Source organism: Arabidopsis lyrata (assembly GCF_000004255.2).
Source record: "Arabidopsis lyrata subsp. lyrata unplaced genomic scaffold ARALYscaffold_1, whole genome shotgun sequence".
In the NCBI taxonomy this organism is placed as follows: domain Eukaryota; kingdom Viridiplantae; phylum Streptophyta; class Magnoliopsida; order Brassicales; family Brassicaceae; genus Arabidopsis; species Arabidopsis lyrata.
In genome coordinates this window covers 27562239-27583392 of record NW_003302555.1, presented here as the reverse complement: position 1 = coordinate 27583392, position 21154 = coordinate 27562239, and the positions used below count along the sequence as shown (strand labels likewise).

The following is a 21154-nucleotide window of genomic DNA, read 5'->3' as shown; positions in this document are numbered from 1 at the left end:
AATAAAAGTTAAAGGAATTTATTGGTGTGAAACACACGCAATCAATCTTTCTCTCTCTCTCTGCCCTTAAAAGGAAGTTTAGTGGAGGAAGCAAAGCGTGCTATTTTGTTTTCTATCTTATTATTCCAATCCCATAGGCCTTTTTAAAACCTTTTTATTGAATGAAAACATATTTTTCTCTTGACCAAAAAAAAAAAGCAAAATTTCTTTATTAGTTTCAAAGAGAGTTTACATAGACACTAAAAAAATACAGACAACAGAAAAAACATATACAAAAAAAAAAATTATACAACAAGTTGTGGTTGACCACAAAAAAAAAAAAAACAAGTGTAACTTGAGAATTTGTTCTGTTTTTTATAATACCAGTAGTATCCACAATGATTGAATATAGGACTAAACATCTTTTTAGATCAAAAAAGGACTAAGTTTTTTTTTTAAGAGACTTTATACTTTCAGAAAATTACTGGGAAAATAGAGGATCTTTTTTTTTCAAAAAAAAAAAAATAGAGGATCTTTTTTTTTTTTAATCTTATTTATACTAGGACAAGTAAAATTGCACCCAACGTGAGTATGTATAATAACTAAAAAAAATATTAAAAAAAATAAATAAATAAATAAAAGGTACTCCAAATAATATGGTTGCCATAAAAAGAAATGGAGGATTCGACGATCTTTCTCTGGTCTGTTAGGATCACACTCCTATCGACTCTGTCCCATAGGACTTGCACATGTTTCAATGTTTGGGAAGGTTCAAATGAATTTGGACATTTTACACGAAACCCTTCTCTCTCTCTCTCTTTCGTTTTGTCGTTATTATTTTATAAATTACTATTGGCTTTAATTACAATCCGGATCATATATTTAAACTCGAGTGATACGAGGAATATTTTGTCATCTTATAGTTTAGATCATGAGTAAAATTTAATAATCTCCACAGAAACTCTTTTTTTTTTTTTTTTTATCAGGTTAGTTTATTCTACTATCTCATTCTCCATAATAAGATATCAGACACTAAACAAATGAAATAATTAATTTTAGATTCGAGTTTGTCTACGTTTACATGAAACGAACAAGAATTCCTGTTCTAAAAATCCCCGCCTAGACCCGATTACTCCCCGCTTAATCGCTAAGCCCACCCTATTCGCCTCGATTAATGACTAATCCCTTAAAGAAATCAGTCACCCGATTACTCTCCGCCTAATCCGATTACTTCCGCATAATCCGATTATTCCCCGCCTAATCTTACATACCCCGATTATTTTTAGATTACTAGTATAAAAAAACTTTTTATTTTTGTTATTCAATCATTTGAATTGGGAGTTTGTAATGTTTTAAAATAACTTATGTTCAAATTTTAATAAAAATCATAAATTTGAAATAAAGATCATAAAAATTTGTCTCAAAAATACATTTTTATGTGTTTACTGCAATTTTGAAAATAATATTAGATTAATATGTTTTAAAAATATTAAAATAACCCTAAAACTAATCCCCGATTAATCCCTGATTTTAATCCGATTTTCCGATTAATCACTAGGTCCATGCCGAGCGCCCGACTAGCGCCTAACGATTTTTCAAACAAGGACAAGAATTATTGTGTTGCATTAAATGAAAGAACATTATCTTATTTAAACAAACGGGTAAGCTTTTTGAAAATAATGAACCATTGGACATGGTTCTCCCACGTATGCGACCGATATGACGGAAAAGCCGAACCAACCAAGAGTCGTTCTTTGTGAGTTTTGGTCAAGTAAGGAAGGGTAATATGGGAATTTTGTTAAACTAGATTATCAGAGGTCAAATCTTGTCTCCGTATTACCAAACTCGTTGTGTGTTTTCGGTCAAGTAAAGATGGGTATATTGGGAATTTTATTACTAGCATAAAGATGGGATTATCAGAGGTCATTTCTTGTCTCCATATTACCAAACTCCCAGATTTCTTCCTCCATCGGCTATAATGCTGCAGACAAAGACTGACAGACAACCTTAATCACGGTTCCTTAATCTCTCTTATTTAGCTTACTCTTCTTTAAACCATCTATGGGTTAAACTATTACTACTAATTTCTTTGATATTCGAATTAATGATTTGTCATTCCAAAACACTCCAATTTTGAATTATTTATACAATTTTTTAAAAAAATAACTAAAGCAGTTGTAATTTAAAATGAGTATTTTTAGGGGTTTAATGCAAAAAAAAAAAAACACTCCACAAATGTATTTTGCATCCAAAAATATATATGTAAATATATTTTTTATCCATTTCAATACTCAAAGTTCAGAACCGTGCTTCCATTATAAGATATCGCATAATCAGATTTTGACGACGATCTTAATGGTATTCAACACCGTTTGTTATTTCGTTTACTTTCTAACTTGAGTTAAGAAAATTAATCTATATGTTTCAAAAAGAATTATTATTAAATTAGAAAAAATCTCCAAATCTAAACAATTTCCATATATATAATACTCATTTTAACAATTTCGAGATAAAGAAAAAAATTAGGATTTTGAATTCGGTTAACGTACGTTTCGTATATGCTGTAAACTGAGTATACAGTTCAGACTTTGAGTATTAAAATGAATAAAAGAATGGTTTGTATATTTTTCTAGATTCGTATATTTTGTGAAAATCAAAAAATATTTGCTGTATTTTTATGAATTTTTATTCCCTTTTTTTTTTGAAAAAGCAACTCATAATCGTTATGTTTAAATTTCAACCGTTTATTCATATGTTCAATCATTTGGTAACTATATGAAATTCAATCAATCGAAAGAAAAAAAAATCAATTAAACCCGATGTATTTAAACACGTTTGTTTAAAAGATTAAACCCTATGTAATTAAAGTTAATAAACCGTTTACCAAAAACCATCTATTGTGAATTTGTGATTAGTAAAAAAAAAATAAAGTGATTAGTAATTACTGTGTAATTAAACGTGTACACAGTTTTTGGTAGATCGCGTTGATGTTCTTCTTTTTGTGTATGGAAACCACGTGGCAATATAGATGAGTAAGACAGAGACTAGAGAGACCGAATCTCTCTGAATTTGACAGTACTTTTCTCTCTATCTGGACGGTAGACAAAAGTTGTACAGTTTCAGATTTTAGATCTCTTGATTAGCTTTTAATCACAACCGTTGAAACTCAAAACCAACCACAACCAACGGCTACGAGTATTACCGTACACCCAATTAAAATAAGAGAGCCGACTCCCAAAAAACAAAAGTGAAAAGGAACAAATCGTGAAATTAATGTCAAATCTCAGAAAAAGCAATAGTAGTGGTAAAATCATAAATGATACTACTCTTCATGGGTCGTGGAGTATATGATAAGGCTCCACCTAATAAGATTATCTGAATTATCGAATTATTTTTGTGCACTTACTATTTGTATCACCCAATTTTGATAATGTTGTGTTGTCAAGTCTAATCTCATGATAAAAGCGTATCTTTATCACTTTTATGTGTCAATAATTTGTATGCATTTTCATAGTGCAAAGATTCGTTTCTAAATTCCAACGTGATAATTGTTTTTGTGTTGAGTGTTTTTTGTGGAAGCTTCATACATTATTTCTCACTGGCGTTGCTTTTTGAATGCACTGCTTATTTTGTTGAAAAATATCAGTATGCTTTTATGATTTTACCAGAACAAATAAAATAGCATCAACTATTTGATGTAGCATTAGCATCTAGAAACAAATTAGTGATCCAATGTATTTTTGGTAATTACCCAAAAACTAAAGTAATTGTGTTGGATTTTAGTATTTGAATCCTCAAAATAAGCTAAATACATTCTTAAATTTGTTGTGATCTCTCGACCAAAAACTAGAGAATTAGAAATTATCCTTTTCAAAACTCGTTTATCAAACTATTCAACAACTAAATAAAAATTTAAAACAAAGTAAGTTATTTATGCATATATATTATCTTAATCTGAATGAGAGAAAACATTTTTTTTTTTTGAATTAATGTTAAATTATATTCAAAACATTTGTACCAAACTATGATCATCTACGGATATTTGCACCAAACTTTTATCACTCGACGCAAATCCATGAAACTCAAAATATTGTATGAAATACCATACTCTATAAACGGCGTTAACTCTTTACTAAACTATATATTTTCATATACATAGTAACCATTTTAACTCTAATGTATAGTATTTTACATTTCCACTCGGACCACTCCTATATTATTTTACTCCACCATGGTTCTACTGATCTAATTATGACATTCGCAAAGTAGTACTCGTTGGGTATATAAAAGTAGCATGCTTAATACTTTACTCTTTATTGTGATAATAATCAGAAGCATCAAGCTAAGGAAAAGATGACGGTCACAAAGTTCTCAACTATATAACTCTTGACTCCTAAAAAGTGATTTTAGTTTTTCTCTAATATTCATCAGAGGAAATTAAAATATACTTTAGAACAATTAATCGCCGTCAAAAATAAAAGAACAGTTAATCATCAAAAATACACTAATAAATATTTATTTTAAAAATAGAAAAATTAAAGAATTTTAAAAATTCCAACCGCTTGTTTTGTAAACAAGGCGCTTGTAAATTCACATGTTTTTGGACGGTTCACAAATCACAAAATCCTCGTTTCCTATTCCAATCACATATGTTATCCGTCCACTTTAATCGCTCATCCTATTATTGGTAACCAAAGGTGTGGACGTGTGGTTAACCTTCTAACCTCCCTAAATCAATTAACCAATTAAAGCTAAGTAGCTCTGGAAACTCATTGTCAATACTTTTTTTTTTTTTTTTTTTGGCAAAGACTCATTGTCAATACCTAGAGAATGTTTCTTGAGCATATATAGTATTCGATTTCTGGAAATATGAATTATGCACATTAGTGGAAACAAATTTACTGGAGTTTTCAAGTGTGGTGCACTGGTGCAAATAGAATTATTTATTTTGGTCATATGTGTTACGGACAAAAAATATCATAAACGTGGTGTAAGTAGAACTGTTGTTCATTGTGAATTTGTTCGTAAAACCTGTCGTTATCAAAGTGCTTGTAGACATATAGATCCACTCTTTTTTTTTTTCGGGCAAAGACATATAGATCCACTCATGAATGATAAAATCATTCTTTATAATGAGATAAGATCTAATGTCAAGAAAATAGGAACTATTAGTTGATAAATTATGTCCCCAAAGAAAACAAGTAAACTATGTTTTAATGTTTCGGCAACAATCATTCCTACGAGATGGTCCATGGACTCACATGAAAATAAGGTGGCCCATTTAGTAATCAAAGCCATTGAAAATGTATTGCTTTAGTTGTGGTCCATTCCACAAAACCCGCATATATACACTGGCAAGACTAGTACAATTGGTAATAATATTGTGGGGGACAAAGAAATGTATTTGTTATTGATTTTGATTTACGATTTGGCTAAATTATAATCGAGTCAGAAATTAGAAGAATAGGTTTAGCTTCAGTATAGAGAAGGCCTACGATGAATTAGAAGATCTTGTGATTCTTTAATGATCGTTTGTTTTACTCAACTCGGATTATATCAAATTATGAATCTTCTTATTGCGTCAATTTGACTAAAAATAATTTATGAAAAGAAGACAAAAAGTGTGATACTCTCTTTTATTTTTGTTGTAATTTTAGAGTATATAGCAAAAAAAAAAAATCACTATCAAAAGGTCCAAAAAAATGTGATCTGAGAGGTGTGGTGGGACAGAACCAAACTGTCTTTTGTCAGTAACAGCTCATTGTTCTCTGTACCTTCTTTTTAACTCATCACTTGCTAAATCTTAATTAATAAACTTATTTTCCTTATATTTGTTTTTGCTTAAACTGTCGTTTTCTCAAAACTTTTTTGGAAATTATTACTTTGAAACGATAAAGCACAAAATCTTCAAAACTTTTGCTTAATTAATCCATTCCTATATGTTGACCATTTTCTTAATAATCCATTTCTGTCATCATTTTTTTGTTTTGGTAGATACAAAAGTCATTTTCTACCTTATAGCCTTTTCCAGTTTTCCCCATGTTATCTGTTTTTTCAACAAAGCAATAGATTTCTTCTTACCTCTAGAGTTTACGGTGTGCAGTTAATGCTTTTCAATGCTGTATGTATCTAATAGATACGGAGTATCGATGTAGTATTTTTTTTTTTTTTTTTTTTTTTTTTTTTTTTTTTTTTGTCGGCCAAATTATCATTTATGATAAACGGAATAGAACATAAGGTTTGATACATGATTAGGAAATCCAAGAGATAACATATGCAGACTCCTTAATTCTAGCTTGCTTAGCTAATGCATCGGCCAAGGAATTCTCATTTCTACCAACAAATTTAAAACGAAAATCCATGGTTGTTAGCGCCAGAATGTCTTCCAGGTAGCTTTGGATCTCCATATGACCATGGGGAGGGTGACATTGCTTGCCAGCTTCCTCTAAACAACGGTATAAAGAGGTTGAGTCACCACAAAAGGTCACCTGGTGATAACTAAGACGCTTGATTTGTAGTACAACTTCAAGTAAAGCTTGAGCCTCCGCTTCAATACCTGTATTGGTAGGTTCTATATAGGAGGAGCCTTTGATGAGATGTTTGCCATATGCATCCAGAAGGATCCAACCAATACCTGCTTTCTTATTTGGATCAACCCATGAGGCATCTACATAACAAAAGAAAGAAGAATTAGGATGAGAAGGAGGTTCCTTATCCTTTGTTGTCGTAAGCCTTAAGGGTTGTTTAGTATTGAGACTATTTGCTTCCTGCCATAAGGAAAAGTCTGAGATAGCTTGGTTGATAATATCAGGAATGAGCCATCTTTTGTTATTGAAGACAAGGTCCTTACGGGCTTTCCAGATTCTCCAGCCAATGAAAGGGAAGAGATGATCATTGTAAGGAGGCTTGCCTTTAAAAGAGAGCATGTCTTGGACAATGTGCAGGATGGAGTTCTGATTTTGAAGCTTATCCTGCTGAATATGGAGAGGAGACAATTCCCAAATCTCTCTTGCTACCCGACAGTGAAAGAAGAGGTGTATGATAGATTCAGCTTCTTCACCGCAGAGGATACAGTCTTGTGATACTCTGATTTGCCTCCGAGTGAGATTCTCTGAAACTGGAAGAGAATTATGCAAGATTCTCCACCAAAAATGCTTAATCTTTGGTGGAACATTTAAAATCCAAATTTGTTTCCAGCATGCATTGATTTGGTTGGAATCATTAGCATGCGTTAGAGAACTTTTAGATAGCTGATGATAGCCAGATTTAACAGAGTACTGACCATCTTTTGTGTATATCCACATTGGAGCATCTGGAGCTTTGGTGAGTCGAGGGTGAATCCGTTTGATAAGCTGCACATCCTCAGGGTGGATCAATGTCTGCAATTTTTGGTCATCCCATGCAGCCGTAGAATGGTTCATAAGCTGTGAGACTGTGAGAGTATTAGATTGATGAGGAGATAAAGCTCTAGCTGGTCTAGGAGGATTATCCAACCAGGGATCAGCGCAAGCTTTAATGGTATTTCCATCCCCTACTCTCCATTTAAATCCTTGTTTTAGGAGTTGCATACCTTGGAATATGCTGCGCCATGCATGACTGGGACGGGACTTTAGGCTGGCTTCAATCAAATTAGACTTAGGGAAGTATTTAGCTTTAAGAACTCTATGCAGAAGAGAGGTTGGCTCTTGAAGCATTCTCCAACTTTGCTTGGCCAGTAGTGCTATATTAAACTGAGACAAGTCTTTAAATCCCATACCACCATATTGCTTAAGTGTTGTCAATTTACTCTAGGCAATCCATGGGATTTTATGCTTTTCCTTTGAAGTGGACCACCAGAATTTCCTGATTTGCCCTGTAATTTTAGATAAAAAACATTTAGGTAGAAGGAAACAGGACATTGTATAAGTTGGGAGTGCTGTGACGAAAGATTTGATCAGAACTTCCTTGCCCGCCGGAGATAATAGGTTAGAATACCAATTATCCAGCTTGTGCTGCACTCGTTGGGCTATGTAAGCAAAGGTGTCACATTTATTTCTTCTTACTGCCTCAGGAAGCCCTAAATATTTACCAAGGCCTCCTACCTTTGAAATCCCTGTAATGTCTTTTATCTTCTGTTGAGTGTCAGAAGAGACATTCTTACCAAATAAGATGGCTGATTTTTGAAAATTGACATGCTGGCCTGAAGCATCTGCGTAAATTTTGAGTAGATGTAGAAGCTTCTGACACTCTTCTTCATTAGCTTGACAAAACAGGAGAGAATCATCAGCAAAAAACATGTGTGATATGGGAGGTCCATTTCTGCTAGCTCTAAAGCCATGGATATTCTTTGTATGCATAGCATGAGTGAGAAGTGATGATAATCCTTCAGTACATAATAAATATAGGTATGGAGATAAGGGATCACCTTGTCGCAAGCCTCGCGAAGGGATGATCTTTTTTGATGGTGATCCATTGATGAGTACCGAGTAAGACACTGAAGTAAGGCACTTCATCACCCATTGACACCACTGATTTGCAAATCCAAAACGCTTCAGAATAGCCTTTATATAAATCCATTCTATCTTATCAAAGGCTTTTGCTATGTCAAGCTTAAGCGCCATGTAAGGTGTCTTGGTTCTTTTAATGCGCAATGAATGTAGGAGTTCATGTGTAATAACAACATTATCAGTGATAAGCCTTCCTGGTATAAAAGCAGATTGATATTCTGAGAACAAGTATTGTAGCCAGGGCTTAAGTCTTTCTGCTAAGACTTTTGAAATTAGCTTATAAGCAATATTGCATAAACTAATTGGGCGAAAGTCTTTAACAGAAGTAGGGGCTTCTGTTTTTGGTACTAAACAAATATGGGTATGATTGATCTCAGGATCCAGAAACCCAGAATTGAAGAAGCATTTGATAAAGTTAAGCACACCTGATTTGATTGTGTCCCAGTGATATTTGTAGAACCCAGCATTAAGACCATCAGGACCCGGTGCTTTGTCAACATTCATCTTGGAAAGTGCGTGGAATATTTCATCTTCCGTTACTGGCTTTGTTAGTTGTTGATTCATAAGCGGTGTCACTTTAGGTTGGAGATGGTTTAGCACTACCCCCAGTTGATCACTGCCAGAAGAAGAATAAAGATTAGAGAAATAAGAGTAGATAATGTTATGAATCTCTTTCTCAGATTGTTTTATGTTTCCATCATCATCCTGTAAAGAAGTAATACGATTATGGCTCCTTCTTTGTTTGGTCTTGGCATGGAAAAACTGAGTGTTTTTATCACCTGCTTGCATCCATTGGATCCTGCTTTTTGTTCTCCAATACTCCTCCTCCATTCTATATTCATATTGTAGTTTGGATTTAATAGAGGTAATATAATGATAGTCTAGGGATGGAGAATCATACGCTTGTTGTAGGGCAAGTTGAAGCTGCTGGATTTTTTTGTGTGAATTGCATTGTTGCTCAGACTTCCAAGAAGATAGGCTATGTCTACACCGTTTAAGGGCTTCATTGAATTGTTGCGGAGTGAGATGACTGCACCTTTGATTCCATGTGTTTTGAACAGCCAGTTGAACATCTTGATTAAATCTCCATCGGTTATCATATCTAAATAGCTTCACTCCTCTCCATTTGGTAGTGTCGGTGTGCAATAAGAGAGGTCGATGATCAGATCCAATCCAGTCCAATAATTGAACAAACGCCCTTGGAAATTTATCCTTCCAATCTGCTGAAGCCACAACTCTATCTAGTTTTGACCTTATCGTACCAGAGCTTCTATTGCCTATCCAAGTGTATTCCCCTCCATATGTTTTAATTTCATGAAGACCAGAGACCCGAAGCATTCTCCTAAAATTTGCAAATTGCCATTCTGGCCTTAGAGGTCCCCCCTGTTTTTCTCCATTATGCTTGATTTCATTGAAATCTCCCAAAACTATTCTTGGCTTATTTTGGTAGAGCCCTGCTTTAGCCAATGTCTCCATCATATTCCACATTAACTGCCTTGGCTGCCTCTCTGGATTTCCATAAACATAAGTTAAGCAAAACGTAACTGGCCCTTCTGATATATATATATATCCGTGTAGTTAAGTGTCGGATGCAAGAGAAAATCACACTTAACCGTATCCTTCCAAAAGATAGCTAGCCCTCCACTTAATCCATCTGGGGATACCAAAATTTGATGATTGAAGTGGAGTTGATTACCTAGATGCTGTACATAACTATCCTTGTTCTTAGTTTCGATGAGGAACATGATATCAATCTTATGTATATGATTGATATCTTTAAGATAGGGAATTGTCAGGGGGTTCCTCAAGCCCTGACAATTCCAATGTAAAACTTTCATTCTGGCTGTGGTGGCTTCGGGGTTTCCACCTCCCCTTGACCACATGTTGAAGGACCTCCATGAATTCTCCGACGAGTCGTAGATGCTTCATCTTCAGAAGTTAGATCTACTACTTTACGCTTGATTCCACGGTCTTGAACTGGGACAGAAGCTGATCCATCTTCTCGTACCACCAAAGTTTGGTTTATATTATCTTGCAGATTGCCTGGATGTACAAAATCCATAAATTCACCTTGAGAGCCACTTTGCTGCTGATTCTTCTGAGACATCCATATGCAGATTGGAACCTACAGTTTCACCCATGGTATTATCCCCAACCTCTGTTGGAGTGTGAGGACTATTATCCTGATGGTGAGCATAACCTAAGTTATCTGCAAGAGTAGGATCCGGAGCTGGAGCTGGGAGTTGCAAGCGTTCTGCTTCTATATTATGTTCAGGGCATGCAACAGCTAGATGAGAAAGGCTACCACAGGAAGAACATAAGCGACGAAGCTTTTCGTATATGTAGCGAATGAGGATTGGTTCCGGAGAGTCGTCGACATGGAAGTAGTGAGCAAAAATCAGCTTCCCCGAGATATCGATTGGTACACGTACCCAGATCTCACCAGCTTGATATGCAGTAGGCTGTTGTATATGGATTTCATCAACATGACCCAAAATTCCTCCTATCTCATTTATGATTCTATCATCTTTAGAATCATCAGGAAGATTCAAGATTTTGACCCAAAAACGGATAATTCGGAGATAATCGGGATGATTGCGACGAGTCCATCTGTCAACAACAACTAGCCAATCTTTATATGTCCATGGACCATTATCAAGAACAGTGAGTAGTTGATGTTCTTGTTTAAAAAAGAACTGAACAGAGCCATCTTCATTGATGCGGCTAGTGATTCGTCCCTCCAGTTTCCAGATCTTTGTATCGATGTAGTATAAAAAAGTACAAAAGGCACTAAAAAATAATATCCTCTCTTTCACTTACAAAAAAGTAATTTAAATATCATAATATTAAGGACAATTCTCTAAAATACCATATTTTTAAGTTTTTGTTCTTAAAATCCATTAACATCATCACTAACTTTTTTCAATAATATCACAAACTTAATATTAAATGAATTAAAATCTCTGATAAATGGTTATAATCCTTAAATTGGAAATAGAGAACCCAAATATAATTTTTTTAATTTTATTCGTAATTTATTTTGGTGGAACCAAATAAACTAGTGATTGTACTTTTGAAACAAAAACAATAATGCGATATTTTAGGGTATTTATCTAATATTTATATATTTTTGTAATTCTTTAATATTTATAGTTTGGAGTAAAAATTTAATTAAACAAGAAACACGTTCCTAAATGGGCTGAAAACGAAGTTCTTAAAATTTTCAACACGAAAAAAAAAAAAAAAAATTCTATAAAATTACTATTTTTGAACAGAAAAAAGTGCAAATTCTCACTAAACAATTTAGATTTACTAAACCAACCTCTGAAGTCTGAACACTACGTTTTAGAAAGTAGAAACACAAATATATTTATTCTTCTTTGACCTAGAACTAGAAGGCTTGAACAGAGTTACTGATCAACCTCAAGTCTAGACAATGTAATAGTGGCACATAATTATTAGCCTATTAGCTATTAGGTATTGAACCAAACACCTAATCTAAATATCTAATTGACTCCTAAATATCTAATCAATTAACAAAAATTCCTTCATATAATAATTTTGGATTATTATGATCATGATTTTGACAAAGAACATGGTCTTATTTTGGTTATATATTAAAAATCTATACTAGTATAATCGCAGCACTTTTTGTGACGGGTGGGTAAAAAAGCTTTCGGGTATATCGGATATCCGACCCATTTTAAAAATTCCTTCACAAAAAATTTGTTGGGTCGGGTTATATTTAACCCAACTCATACACCGGATATTCCATATTTAATAATTTAGATTTTTAGAAGATTTGATTAAGATTTATAATTATGATTCTCCTATCATCTTTGTTTGATTTGTTTTTAACTGTTTTGAATCATCATATAATACATAAAGTAAAAAAAAAAATCAATTTTTTTCTGCATATACTGTGATTCGAAATTTTAAAAACGGACATATATTATCCAATTGACGAAAATGTGTGTTCAACATTCTACATCGATTAAAATATTCAGACAATGATTCAGAATCATATCATAAATAAGAACATTAATAAAATAAATGAGTTTTTTGGCGGGACGGGTTTGGCGGGATGGGTTTTTGAATCAACAATAATAAAAAGATTAAAGTATCATTAATCCGCCGCTTCAATACGGATTAAATTTTTTTTTTTAATACCACAAATATTAGACATATTAAAGCAGTCTCATTTAGAAAAGATTGTATAAAACCAACAATTATTCCGTGGTATAATGTTACTTAATAACAATATTTATAAAAATTTAAAATATCATTAACATGCCACTTTAATACATATTAAATCTTTAGTTTATTAAAATATAAATGTCTTAGAGAATGATATGATTTGTAAACTTTTATATATAATAAATAATCATTAAATTTTAAAATAAAAACGAATCACGGGACGGGTTAAGAAATTACGGAACGGGTTATATTTCGGAAATGATTTATATGGCGGACGAATTTGAATCAATATTTATATACCGCTTTAATACGGGTTAAATCCTCAGTTTATTAATAATTGTCTCGTGGACTCGTGGTATACCGTTACTTAATAACAATTGTAAACTATAATATAAATAAATATGTTATAAGGAGATACAATTTACAAAATATTTTTATACTAATTTTAAAATTAAATCATCCCGCGGTGTACCGCGGGTTAAAATCTAGTATATATATATCTTTGGACATTTCCTCCTATCAATTAAGATTTTTATTTTAGATTTTTTTTCAGTCCCGACAAGAGAGTGTGAGCTTCACTCCTTCCTCCCATGGCTGATTTCATCTCCTCTCTACTTCTTTCTCTTCTCCATTAACCAAATCAACCAAAACCCATCTCTCAATTCACCATTAGGTTTCATCAAAATCCCTAAAAAAGAAACCCTTCTTACCCTTTTTTAGAATTTCCCAATTTCTACTTCACACAATGAATCTCACAACTTCCAATTTCTTGATTCTTTCCTTCTTCATCTTCTTCTTCTTCACTTCCTTACTAAATCTCTCATTCTCAAAGCCAATGAATTGCTCTGACACTTCCCGTCTCTGTACTTCCTTCCTCGCTTTCAAACCAAACCAAAACCAATCTTTCTCCGTAATCCAAAGCATGTTCGATGTTTTACCAGCAGACATAACCGCCGACATCTCCGGAGGTTACTTCTTTATTAAAAAGAACTGTTCTTGTCTTACCACGACTCATCAATACACAACAAACACAACATTCACAATCAGACAAAACGTTGGATATGTTTACAATGTTGTCGTCTCTGCTTACTCTGGTCTCGCGTTTCCACCGAATACGAGAAGAGCAGCTCGTGCTGGTTCGGTTGTTTCTGTTCAGCTTCTTTGTGGTTGCTCTAGTGGTCTCTGGAACTATCTTATGAGCTACGTTGCCGTGGCTGGAGATAGTGTACAATCTCTCTCGAGTCGATTTGGTGTTAGTATGGATCGAATTGAAGAAGTTAATGAGATCTTGAATCTTGATAATATCACAGCTGGTGATGTCTTATACATTCCCCTTGATTCCGGTAAGAAAGTTTCAATTTTTATGCGAAAGTTAGGGTTTTTAAGAGGAACAATTTGATGATCTTGATGCTGTTGTTTAAGTACCTGGAGAGGCTTACGAGACAAGGAAGATAAATCCACCAGCTCCTTCTCCAGCGCCTGCATCATCATTAGCTAATGGCAATTTCTCAGGTTTGGTTTCTTTTTTTATCTTGTCTTGTCTGATCTGAATCTCAAGTTTCTATTTTTAGTATCATGAAACTTAAATTTAGATGTTTGTATGTATGTTTCCAAATTTGGAAAGATGACCAGGTGAATCACACTGCAAAGAGTGGTAGTCATGTGCCTTATATATGGATTGTTGGTGGTCTTGGAGTTGTGCTTGCGCTTCTTGTTCTGTGTATACTTGTATGTATCTGTTTGAGATCATCTAGTTGCAGTTCCAGTGAGGAAGATGGTAATGGACACAACTTCCAAATCCTTAGAAAATCCGGTTTCTTTTGCGGTTCTGGTCGGTATAACTGCTGCAGATCAGGGGATTTTAGACAAACCAATGGTGAAAATCAGAGTCATCATCAAGTTGTTGCTATTCCTAAAGGTCTGGTTTTTGGTTTCATCATCGGTGGTTTCTCCATAAAAGAGTTTTTCGTTGTTTTAACGGTTTTGTCTCTTGTATGAATGTAGCTCTTGGTGATGGAATGTTTGAGATAGAGAAGCCTATGGTGTTTACTTATGAAGAAATTCGTGCGGCTACGGATGAGTTTTCGGATTCTAATCTTCTTGGTCATGGAAATTATGGTTCAGTATACTTTGGTTTACTTAGAGAACAGGTTTGTGCTTTAAGTCACATCTTCATTTCCGAGTCTTGAGTTCTCGTAAATCGCTTTATTCGTTGTAATATTTGGTTTAACTTATCACAGGAAGTTGCTGTCAAAAGAATGACTGCTACAAAAACTAAAGAGTTTGCAGCAGAGATGAAAGTGCTTTGCAAAGTTCATCATTCCAATCTGGTAATTATCTTTGTGTGTATATCTTCTTTATGCGTATAAAATCATTCGAGATTATGACTCTTGTGTTTACTTTTATTCTTGTCAAAGGTAGAATTGATTGGTTACGCTGCAACCGTTGACGAGCTTTTCGTAGTGTATGAATATGTCCAAAAGGGAATGCTGAAAAGCCATTTGCATGATCCTCAGAGCAAAGGTAAAGAGACTATTAATGCCAACAAAAACTAACAAGAAGATGACGATAATGATATATTTCTTGATGTTCTTGAAGGCAATACCCCACTTTCTTGGATAATGAGGAATCAGATTGCACTTGATGCAGCAAGAGGCTTGGAATATATTCATGAGCATACTAAAACTCATTATGTTCACCGAGATATCAAAACAAGCAACATTTTGCTTGACGAGGCATTTAGAGGAAAGGTTAGAGTCATGATTTATATGAATCTGTTACATGCTATATGATTCTTATACATGACTTTTGCTTATTTTGGTTTATACTTGTATTTGCACGCAATCTAGATATCGGATTTTGGACTTGCAAAACTGGTTGAGAAAACTGGAGAGGGAGAAATATCAGTTACTAAAGTTGTTGGTACATATGGTTATCTTGCACCTGAGTAAGCATTCGAAAACCTGAAGCTACATTGAGTTTTAATACAAGAATACTTTAGTGAATTCTTATGTGTGACTTCTCTGTCTTTTCTTTTGCAGATATCTAAGTGATGGTCTTGCCACCTCGAAAAGTGATGTTTATGCCTTTGGTGTTGTTCTTTTCGAAATTATATCCGGAAGAGAAGCTGTTATAAGAACGGAGGCGATGGGAACTAAGAATCCAGAAAGACGTCCATTGGCATCTATTGTAAGTTCTTGGAGTTTATCAAAGATTGAACCATTAACGATGAAAAATTCATTTCCCTAAGCCCTTATTTGTTTTCTTTTAAAATTGCAGATGTTAGGAGCTCTTAAGAACTCACCAGACTCGATGAACATGTCGAGTTTGAAGGAGTTTGTTGACCCCAACATGATGGATTTATACCCGCACGACTGTTTGTTCAAGGTAAGCTAAGAAACAAATGGTTAGTATTATGAAAAAATGTAGCAACCATGCATATGAATTTTTTCATTGGAAATGAATTTTTGTGTGGACAGATCGCTATGTTGGCAAAGCAATGCGTTGATGATGATCCGATTCTAAGACCAAACATGAAGCAAGTGGTTATATCGCTCTCACAGATACTCCTGTCTTCCATTGAATGGGAAGCAACACTTGCTGGAAACAGCCAAGTCTTTAGTGGTCTTGTCCAAGGAAGATAAAAACTGAAATCTTAAAACCGTTTCTTTGTTTTCGATTATTTGTCATTGCCTAGAAGAAGCTTAGTTTGTCTAGAGATATGATCGATCGCAGTCTAACTAAGTAGTTAGTTACAGAGACTAATCTCTATATGATGATTATTCTTTTGGAGATTCAAATGAAGTTTATATGAGTTTATATGCTTGAGATATTTTGCAATCTTGCAAACAAAACATCACTTTATTATCTTGCGATATATTGATGATGATGCATGAAACGGGAACCATATAATTTTGGGACATAATCAATACTTTGTAACATTGGGCTGCTTCTTTTTACCTGTGTAGTGTAAGAATCAGAAGATAAAACCATGACTGCAATTAAAAGGATCAGCTTGATGCTGGTCCATGTGTTGTTATTATCACCCATGGTGATTTTTGAAGATGCTGAATCAAATTTCTAGTTTTGTGTTTATACTAGGCTTAAGCAAAATAACCGAACCGGAACCGAAACAAAAAAAAAAAACTGAACAGAATTGAGCCAATTTTTTTTAAAAAAATACTCAAATCGATTCTAAATTTTAAAACTGAAAGAACTAGAACCGGAATCGACCCGAACCGAAATATGTCAGGTACCCGAAATATAGTTATACTGTATATCTAAAAATATTAGTTATTTGTCTAAAATAACCAAAATTACCCGAAATACCAAAAAATACCCGAAAATATTTAATAATATCCGAAAGTACCCAAAATATCTGAAATATCCCAAAATATTCGAAAGAAATTATCGGAATGGATCCTAAAATTCATAATTGAAAGAACCGGAACCGGGACCAAATCTGAACCAACATTTTTTCGGTTTGTATATGGATCCTAAACTGTAGAACTGAAAGAAACGGATCGAATGAAACCGAGCCGGAATCGTTCTGAATACCCGAATGTCCAGGCCTAGTTTATACAATGTTAATGATACAATCTTTTTAATTAATCTATATGATTTCGTTCAGTATGTAACTATACATTCTTATTTTTAATTCAACCAAATTATCTGTGTTTCAAACCAATGTCTCCTTGATTTGTTGTACATTTTTTTGTATGCAGATAACGTATTCAAACTATTTTTGTCTGGAATTAAACTCAGCGAGGACTATATTTTCTATTTGGCTTTAATTAAAAGTTTGATCAAATTAGGGTCTCAAAGTAAACGACGTCGTTAGGGTTCTCTTGGGATGCAAGCATGTGTTTTTTTTTTACCTATTATCCAAAAAACAAAACGAAAAAGAAAATAAAACTCTAATCCTAATGGGAAGATTGGTTTGATATGTAATTCTAAATATACTTTTCTAAAGTAAAAAAAAATCACGTTTTGATATTTCTTCTGGTAGGAACAAACGAAAACGAAGTATACGTGAGGATGGATACTACTGATGAAATTATCATTGGTTTGTTCATCATCTCCTTGATCGTCACCGTAATTGCTCACTGTTGCGAAAATACAAGTCTCCCTCCCACGGGATTACCTCCCGAGACAATCCACCAAACTGTAAAGCCTCAACAAGACATTGAAACCGGACAGAGGAAAACCCTAGTTTTCAAAGATATCAAAGAAGGAGGAGAAGAAGAAGGGAGTGGTAAACGTTTTTGTCCAATTTGTTTGGAAGAGTACGAGGATGATCATCAGATTAGGCGATTAAAAAAGTGTGGACATGTTTTTCATCTTTTGTGTATTGATTCTTGGCTTACACGGGAACGAAGCTGTCCAAGTTGTCGCCGTTCTGTTGATTTGATGAGTTAATAATAAATAAATAAAACCTAATAATCTAAAGACCTAAAGTGAATATAGGCATATCTTTTGGTTAAGGTATCAATAATGTTTACATTAATCAAAGTTTTGGTCAATGGTTGAAAAAATCGAACTCAAGTTGACTTTGAAGCTAGAATTGTTTTTTGTTATTAGGACATGTGAACAGAGTTTCTTTATTATTCTTCTTTTTTTGGTACCAAGTCAAGCTTTTTGATGTTACATTTTCATGGAGATTGAGTTTGAGTGACAATAGGAGATGCACAACATCTGCAGCAACTTCCTAGCGGAGCTGGCTCACAACACACACAAGCCGGGCAAATCGGTCTTCTCGAGCTAATTGGAGCTGATGTAAATACATACCAAGAAAGATTGATTCATACAGATCATTATACTTATCTAATATTGGAAACTATTATAGGTATATAGACAGGTTTAATGACTAGAGTTACCTCTTGGGATACGAGTAGGGATGCTTTGTGACAAGGGAAGAAGAAGTAGCAGAGCGAAGACGAAGATCTTCAAAAAGATGGATGTTCCACTGTGAAACGCCATTGATGCTTTGCTTTGTGTTATAAGAGAGAATTAAGGGTATATATATCATATTTATATGCGTTTTTAAAGATGACTTTTCCACAGTCAATTCAAAGTCTCTCTTTGTGAGTTGAATGAGAGAAGTCAAAGGTCCCTCAAACATTGACCGATCCACTTTAATAATAAGTTTAAACGAAGCTATAAGGCAAAACATATATAACATAGTTTTCTGTCCGAATCAGAGGATATCCTAATCAGAATCAAAAACTAGAATGGCCTAAGTGACAAGAGTCATACGGAGTCTGAGTCTAATCTTTTGATTGCTTATTCACATGTAAATAAGATTATATTAAACACATGACAAGCTGTTAGACGAAAGCAAAGTCGAAGCGTTTAGGGATTTTTGGGGCAGCGACATGGGCAGCAAGCACCTCGTGGAGCCGGTGCACAACACACACACGAAGGACACACGCGCCTCAGCATACGCTTTTCAGCTTCAAGGTAAAAGAAAAAAAAGATTCACCTAATTAAGGAAAACCGCGAAGGATAATTTATTAATACGGAAAAGATTAGCTTACCATCTAGATGCGCTCGAGTTGCTTGACATGGAAGGAGTGGAAATAGGACCAAAGCAAGTACAAGAACGGATATGAGGATGATTGAGAATCGGTCGGTGGCCATTGCAGCTTTGTGATGAAAATGCTTAGAAACTTAATAAGAGTTCAGATTGCAGTTTGAAACTATAGTAAGATGATGTTTATATAGGTCAAGAAACAAAAAAAATTACTCGTTGGATGATATCTATTGAAATCAGAAATTTAGTCTTTCCTTTTTCTTTTTCTTTGTCCACTAGTTTTTATTCGTCTTCTTTTTCTTTATCCACTAGTTCATGGGATATTTATAGTTACGATTCTTACACCATAGATTGACTTTTACCTGTGAATTAATATTATACATTTTAAATTATTTTTGATTATCTTCATAATCATACCTAAATGCGTTCCCTAAATGCTTTATTCAATTTTGACCATTTTGCACAACTGGACCCTCTGAATCTTGATTCTTGATCATACATAACTTTCACAAAGATCGATTTTCCACTGTACACGGTATATATATTGATGCTTTGCTTTGTTATGCTTAGAGTAATTAGAGGATTAATGATTTAAGGTTATGTCATATTTAAACGAGTTTTTGAAGACGACTTTTCCACAGTCCATTTTAGGATTCAAAGTCTCTTTGTATGTTGAAGAATGAGAAGTCACAGGTCCCTCAAATACTAAACTTACCCACTTTAGTAATAGTTCCATAAACGTTGCTAAGACAAAAACATATAGTTGACTTCTTTGTCCAAATCAGAGAAACACAGAGTTTAAGCTTTGATTTGCTTATTCATAGTACATAAATCAAACACATACACATACACATATCAAACAAATACACATATATAAGAGTAGAAAAAGAAAGCAGAGTATTAAGTATACATATATCAAACACATACATGCTAGCAGAAAGCGGAGTCACATCTTTTTAGGGATTGTTGGTGCATCGGCATGGGCAGCAAGAACCTTTTGGAGCCGGTGCACAACACGCACAAGCCGGGCAAAAGCGAATTGGCACTGGTGCTCTCAGCAGCATACGCCCTTCAACTATCATAACAATAAAAATATAAAAACATTTCTCTTTAAAAGGGAAACCGCGACGGATTGTTAATTCAAGAAGATTAGCTTACCATCGAGATGCACTCGAGCTGCTTGACATGGAAGTGTAGGAGAGAAGACCAAAGAAAGTACAAGAACAGAAAGGAGGAGGGTTAAGCTTGATCGCTCGTTTGCCATAACAACTTTTTGATAAAACGCTTACAACTCAAAAAAGATTTCAGATTACATTTTGAAACTATGGAAGGTTGTTGTTTATATAGGCCAAAATAAAAACTTGTAGCAAGTTGGTCAAGAAGACTAACAACAAAATAATTCAGAATAGGTTTTTATGACCATTGACCATATAAGTAATTCCTTTGATATTTTCGTATTTAATTTGATAGATCTTTTAATTTCAAACTTTAAGTTCCCTATGAAACACGTTGCAATGAATGTAATGAGTTGACATTAGATCTCTTGTTGCTATGCAAAGCCGAAGAGACAAGCCTTGAGGAAGTTAGAACTGTATTGATCATTGGATCGGTTTGAGACTGTTGAAAGTGGAACGTATATTTCTTTTAGCCTGACCATTTTGTAGCAAACAAACTTTTTCTGAGTTACAACAAATTAATTCAATATTCTATATTGGCAATACAATAACTTACAATCCAAGCTAAAAAAAGTTAGAGATAGTAAATTTTATTCTCAATTAGCCAGAGTCTACTCATTCATTTTTATGCTCCATTTACATTTTCTATTATCCATTCCAAAGAACAGTCAAAATTTGTAAAAAAATATGCTATAAAGTAAAAAACATCAAATTATGGATGTCAAGATTTTTTTCCTTGCATAGTTTGGAATTCTTTCTAACAAAAAAGAAATTATGATTTTTTT

General features: G+C 33.9%; 5 protein-coding genes across 5 annotated transcripts; 2 read left to right on the top strand and 3 right to left on the bottom strand.

Moving 5' to 3' along the window:
• The first annotated feature begins 13201 nt into the window (after positions 1-13201).
• LOC9330404 (lysM domain receptor-like kinase 3) lies at positions 13202-16494 on the top strand. Its single transcript, XM_021013631.1, has 11 exons — positions 13202-14005; positions 14085-14174; positions 14287-14580; positions 14667-14812; positions 14903-14992; positions 15080-15185; positions 15261-15412; positions 15512-15609; positions 15704-15851; positions 15942-16049; positions 16142-16494. The coding sequence occupies exons 1-11, from the start codon at positions 13408-13410 to the stop codon at positions 16304-16306; spliced, it is 1995 nt and encodes a 664-aa protein (XP_020869290.1). The 5' UTR covers positions 13202-13407; the 3' UTR covers positions 16307-16494.
• Positions 16495-17561: 1067 nt separating this feature from the next.
• On the top strand, positions 17562-18125 carry LOC9327734 (E3 ubiquitin-protein ligase ATL31). The gene has a single exon (XM_002894296.2). It carries the CDS (start codon positions 17700-17702, stop codon positions 18078-18080), a length of 381 nt encoding a protein of 126 aa, XP_002894342.1. The 5' UTR covers positions 17562-17699; the 3' UTR covers positions 18081-18125.
• A 117-nt stretch (positions 18126-18242) lies between these two features.
• Positions 18243-18652, bottom strand: LOC9327733. Its single transcript, XM_002891625.2, has 2 exons — positions 18539-18652; positions 18243-18432 (listed from the first exon to the last, which is right to left on the bottom strand). The coding sequence occupies exons 1-2, from the start codon at positions 18639-18641 to the stop codon at positions 18314-18316; spliced, it is 222 nt and encodes a 73-aa protein (XP_002891671.1). The 5' UTR covers positions 18642-18652; the 3' UTR covers positions 18243-18313.
• Positions 18653-18737: 85 nt separating this feature from the next.
• LOC9327732 lies at positions 18738-19555 on the bottom strand. Its single transcript, XM_002891624.2, has 2 exons — positions 19199-19555; positions 18738-19114 (listed from the first exon to the last, which is right to left on the bottom strand). Exons 1-2 carry the CDS (start codon positions 19299-19301, stop codon positions 19014-19016), a joined length of 204 nt encoding a protein of 67 aa, XP_002891670.1. The 5' UTR covers positions 19302-19555; the 3' UTR covers positions 18738-19013.
• Positions 19556-19941: 386 nt separating this feature from the next.
• LOC9330403 lies at positions 19942-20972 on the bottom strand. Its single transcript, XM_021014432.1, has 2 exons — positions 20353-20972; positions 19942-20269 (listed from the first exon to the last, which is right to left on the bottom strand). The coding sequence occupies exons 1-2, from the start codon at positions 20456-20458 to the stop codon at positions 20151-20153; spliced, it is 225 nt and encodes a 74-aa protein (XP_020870091.1). The 5' UTR covers positions 20459-20972; the 3' UTR covers positions 19942-20150.
• Positions 20973-21154: the final 182 nt, after the last annotated feature.

Bases quoted from the DNA above. Each gene is read 5' to 3' on its own strand.
- LOC9330404 (XM_021013631.1), top strand. From the start codon at position 13,408: ATGAATCTCACAACTTCCAATTTCTTGATTCTTTCCTTCTTCATCTTC. The intron at 15,610-15,703 runs GTAAGCATTCGA...TTTCTTTTGCAG, and splicing joins TATGGTTATCTTGCACCTGA to ATATCTAAGTGATGGTCTTG. The intron at 15,852-15,941 runs GTAAGTTCTTGG...TTAAAATTGCAG, and splicing joins GACGTCCATTGGCATCTATT to ATGTTAGGAGCTCTTAAGAA.
- LOC9327734 (XM_002894296.2), top strand. From the start codon at position 17,700: ATGGATACTACTGATGAAATTATCATTGGTTTGTTCATCATCTCCTTG.
- LOC9327733 (XM_002891625.2), bottom strand. From the start codon at position 18,641: ATGGCGTTTCACAGTGGAACATCCATCTTTTTGAAGATCTTCGTCTTC. The intron at 18,433-18,538 runs GTAACTCTAGTC...TATTTACATCAG, and splicing joins CCCTACTCGTATCCCAAGAG to CTCCAATTAGCTCGAGAAGA.
- LOC9327732 (XM_002891624.2), bottom strand. From the start codon at position 19,301: ATGGCCACCGACCGATTCTCAATCATCCTCATATCCGTTCTTGTACTT. The intron at 19,115-19,198 runs GTAAGCTAATCT...TTTACCTTGAAG, and splicing joins AACTCGAGCGCATCTAGATG to CTGAAAAGCGTATGCTGAGG.
- LOC9330403 (XM_021014432.1), bottom strand. From the start codon at position 20,458: ATGGCAAACGAGCGATCAAGCTTAACCCTCCTCCTTTCTGTTCTTGTA. The intron at 20,270-20,352 runs GTAAGCTAATCT...TTGTTATGATAG, and splicing joins AGCTCGAGTGCATCTCGATG to TTGAAGGGCGTATGCTGCTG.